Source organism: Trematomus bernacchii, unplaced genomic scaffold (genome assembly GCF_902827165.1).
Source record: "Trematomus bernacchii unplaced genomic scaffold, fTreBer1.1, whole genome shotgun sequence".
NCBI lineage: Eukaryota > Metazoa > Chordata > Actinopteri > Perciformes > Nototheniidae > Trematomus > Trematomus bernacchii.
This window is the reverse complement of record NW_022987592.1, coordinates 311,173-314,994: the sequence shown is the minus strand read 5'-3', so window position 1 is coordinate 314,994 and position 3,822 is coordinate 311,173. Positions and strand designations below refer to the sequence as shown.

At 41.2% G+C, this 3,822-nt stretch overlaps 1 protein-coding gene across 2 annotated transcripts; it reads right to left on the bottom strand.

Moving 5' to 3' along the window:
• Window positions 1–2,209: 2,209 nt before the first annotated feature.
• Window positions 2,210–3,380, bottom strand: nppb (natriuretic peptide B). 2 transcript variants are annotated; one of them, XM_034129201.1, is made up of 3 exons: window positions 3,214–3,380; window positions 2,411–2,684; window positions 2,210–2,302 (listed from the first exon to the last, which is right to left on the bottom strand). In XM_034129201.1, exons 1-3 carry the CDS (start codon window positions 3,325–3,327, stop codon window positions 2,292–2,294), a joined length of 399 nt encoding a protein of 132 aa, XP_033985092.1. In that variant the 5' UTR covers window positions 3,328–3,380; the 3' UTR covers window positions 2,210–2,291. The 2 variants fall into 2 exon arrangements, with proteins under 2 accessions (XP_033985092.1, XP_033985091.1); XM_034129200.1 differs by lacking the exon at window positions 2,210–2,302 and having other exon boundaries at window positions 2,397–2,684.
• Between the last annotated feature and the right edge of the window lie 442 nt (window positions 3,381–3,822).

The window sequence follows — 3,822 nt, the reverse complement described above, 5'->3', positions numbered from 1 at the left end:
GACTCCACACATGCAACACCAGTCCCAGAACAATCCGCTCTGAATCAGGCTGTGTCGCTGCGGCTCAGAGACACACAGGGATTTATGTTTTAAAAAATACTTGCTTTACAATCATGTCAGGTTTTTGGTGGATTTAATCAAGCCTTGGATTGCGAGTATGAATGTCCTCTTGCTATTTTCAGTTGATAAATACGTGTGTAAAGTTTGTGAAGGCAGGAGGAAAGCTTCCGCGATCACCGTCTCGTCTGTTCCTCCAAACCCCGCCCCCTCCCTGAAGATAATGAGTAACAGGCTGATAGAAACTTTATTATTCACTTAAACAAATGTTGATCTCTGATTGAGATATGATGAAGCTAACTTAATCTCATACATTCATGGGATTTATGTAACAGTGAGACAGAGAATGTAAGTGTGCACCCACATGCAGTATTTTTGTTTTTATATGCTGTTGTAAATACTCCTGTTGTCTGCTGTGTTCAGACTCAAGTCATGTGTGTGATGCCACCTTCAAGACATTCAGTGTCCTTTTTTTAACAGAAGACCGTTGCTAGAAGCTGCAGCTAGACTGCAGAAGCATTAGTTATTTGTTTTTGAGGATGGAACAATTTCACACACAGATATAGGGAGGCTAGACCTATACAGTTGATTTATTATGATTTATAATTTAATGTCAAGACGAAGAAGAAGAATAAGATGGCTGAACTATTCAGTGTCAATCCTGTGGAGATGGAGGTTATAAATCTCCAAAATCATGTTCAGCTTAAGTCTCAGCAAAACTCACAACATTTCTGGAGCCTTGTAGACCCAGAAAACTATAAGAACATTCACCAAGCAGCACTGAACATGTCTGCTTTATTTGGCTCTACATACCTTTGTGAAGCAGCTTTTTCTGACATGAATGTCATGAAATCTTCAGAACAAGACTGACTTATGACAATTTAAATGACTATTAGAGTGAACCTAAGTGGGTACACTCCAGCATACACCTCTATGGTGGACTACATGCAGTGCCAGTCATCTCACTAACTGTAAAAAAGAGTGAATGCACTTATTTTACACATGTGCCATAAGATGCTTGTAAGATGGTGATTAACACTAGAACCGCCAACGGGTACATTTTACCCGCAGATGTTTTTTGATTGTAGGCCTATGTAACTTTTTTTCAATAAAATATTAAAGTCTCCCAGTCCGTGACTTTTCCTGAGAGTGTGTTATGTAGCACCCTCTGTTGTTAAAAATTGTCAATATGAAGTCAGATTGAAAAGATCGCCCAAAAAATTGCCATTTATACCTATATCCACCAGCGGGTAATATTTACCTCATAGAAAATGCAGCGTAAACATGACGTGTTGCTATAACAACGCCTTTTGTCTACTGCGGTTCCTTATAGATAGAGAGATAGATTGAGAGAGAGAGAGATAGATAGATAGATATATTGATAGATAGAGAGAGAGAGATAGACAGATAGATAGTTATAGATAGTGTAACATCTTGGAGAATACAAGATCTTGGATGACTGAGCTCACGTTGAGCTCAGTATACAGCGACCTCTGGCGGTTCTAGTGTTAAGGTGATGTATTTACTACGTGGGCCATAATAAGAAGTGAACAATGTTTCTTTTTTTCTTGGACATTTATGTGAATGTTCAGTGATGTACTTACTATGTGGGCCATAATAATATGTGAGAAATTGTCGTTTTCTTGGACCTTGATGTGAAGTTAAGATTTTTGATAAGCTTTAGGTATTGCAATTTCACACGTGTAGAAAAGTAGCTTAATTCAACTGATGAGTGCTATGTGAATAAATGTAAGCGATGTGATGCAAGAAGCTCTTGGCCACTTTCATTTTTTCAAAGTAGCTCTCAGATGAAGAGGAGGCGTGTGGCGTTGGTGTTCGGATTAGGGGGGTCACAGGTTCAAACCCCACTGCAGTCAGCATGTCGTTGTGTCCCTGGGCAAGACACTTCACCCCAAATTGCTCCTGTGGTGATTGTCCACAGTATTGAGTATGTAAGTCGCTTTGGATAAAAGCGTCTAACAAGTGACATGTAATGTAATGAAGAAAGGTTGGAGACCCCTGCTTTAGAAACACTAGGCTCAATGATGTGCAGTTGTAAACATGTATTAAAACATTAAACAGTACATAAAGAACATTCTTATATTCAATTTAAATAAATACACGTTAGCAACTAACAATATTTAATAAATATGAGTAAATAAATAGCTTTCAAATAAAATCATATTTTAGTAGAGACATTGCAGTTCCAGGATTGTGCTGGTAAAACTTTCTCTTTACTTTGGATCTGCAAGAGAAACAGATAACAACAGCTCTGTTAGGACTATTATATTTTAATATTGGTACACATGTTATTATTTAATATGATTACAAACATGTGGTCACTGTAACTTACTGTATTTGCCGACTGTGTTGCAGCCCAGAGAGCTCATGGAGCCGATCCGGTCCATCCGCCGGCCGAAGCAGCTGGACGACTTCCTGGTCGAGTCGCTGCGGACGCTCTTCAGGTTCTTTGCTGAGAGAAACTCCCTGATTGCTGCCTCATCCAGAGTTGGGGGGGGCTGCTGTCCGTCTGCCGCCTCCTCTGTGCTCAGGCTCTCCAGGTTCCTCTCTGCAGTGACACTCTGCTCCACTTCGGAAACGGACTCCTCGAGTCTGCTAAGGAGCTCCTGCAACATCCACATATACACAGGTTATGCCATGTCTTGCATACTAGACAGAAACATTTCAAATTTGGATTAAGGACATACATTCAAGGAAGGGCCTTCAAACAATGATGTCAGCACCTTTAGACATAGTAATCGGAAGCAGATGTTAAGACCATTAGAAGCATTTGTGATATTCTTCTAATCTACAGGGTAATCGCCAAATATTCACATTTTCAGCCCTTAATTCAATGTGGTTGACTCTACAACCGTAGCATTATTTGTCACGTTATCATGACACTTTCAGTTATTTGCTTAGAGCACATATTTAACTTCAGTAACTCATATCTGATCACATCAAAGTCCAATTATATCATATATGGTCCCAAGGGTCCAAATAATGTAGGATATGATGTTTATACATTACGATCTATAACTAAACATAAATCGGTTAAATAAAATGCAGTCTCTGCAAGTGTTGAAAGTGTTGTCCCTGTTCCCTTGATCTCATACAAACTACCACCCCAGTTTTCAGGACCAATCAGAGCCTCACCTTAAAGAAGTCTATGTCAGCGTCAGAGAGGCCGGGGCTGATGGGAGATGTGCAGAACAGCTGTAGGTTTAAGATGAGGAGGAAGCCACAGAGGGGAATGGAAGACAGACACATGTTTCCTGTGAGTTCCTGTTGATGGTATCAATGGATGAAAGATCTTGTTTTCCTGGAAGCTGTTTGGATGCTGGGCCAGCAGCAGTAGCTCTCACTTTTATACGGGAGCTTGGCACACAGAGGTATGCCAAGAATTGGACTGGCATTCCTGACACCTGCCTCTGATAACAGGAGCTGTCGGAAACGGCTCCTTTTAAAGCATTGTCCCTTAGATATGATGCATTCTTATGACATAGCTGCTTCCATTTGCTACTTTGTCTCAGAAACCCACTCCCCCCCCTGCACACGGGAAGTAGTAAACCCACAGACAGTGTGACAGAGTTTCTAAATGGAGGTGTGTACGTGATTGTGGCCTGCTGGTTTGAGAGATTGGCCTTCACTGGGAGGAACAACGCAGAGCCTCTCTAAAGGCTCCTCAGGGGCAGATGAAGGGGGACACGAGAAAAAAAAGGTTGGGAACCACTGGTCTGGCGTACTGTGAACTCTGACCTCCCT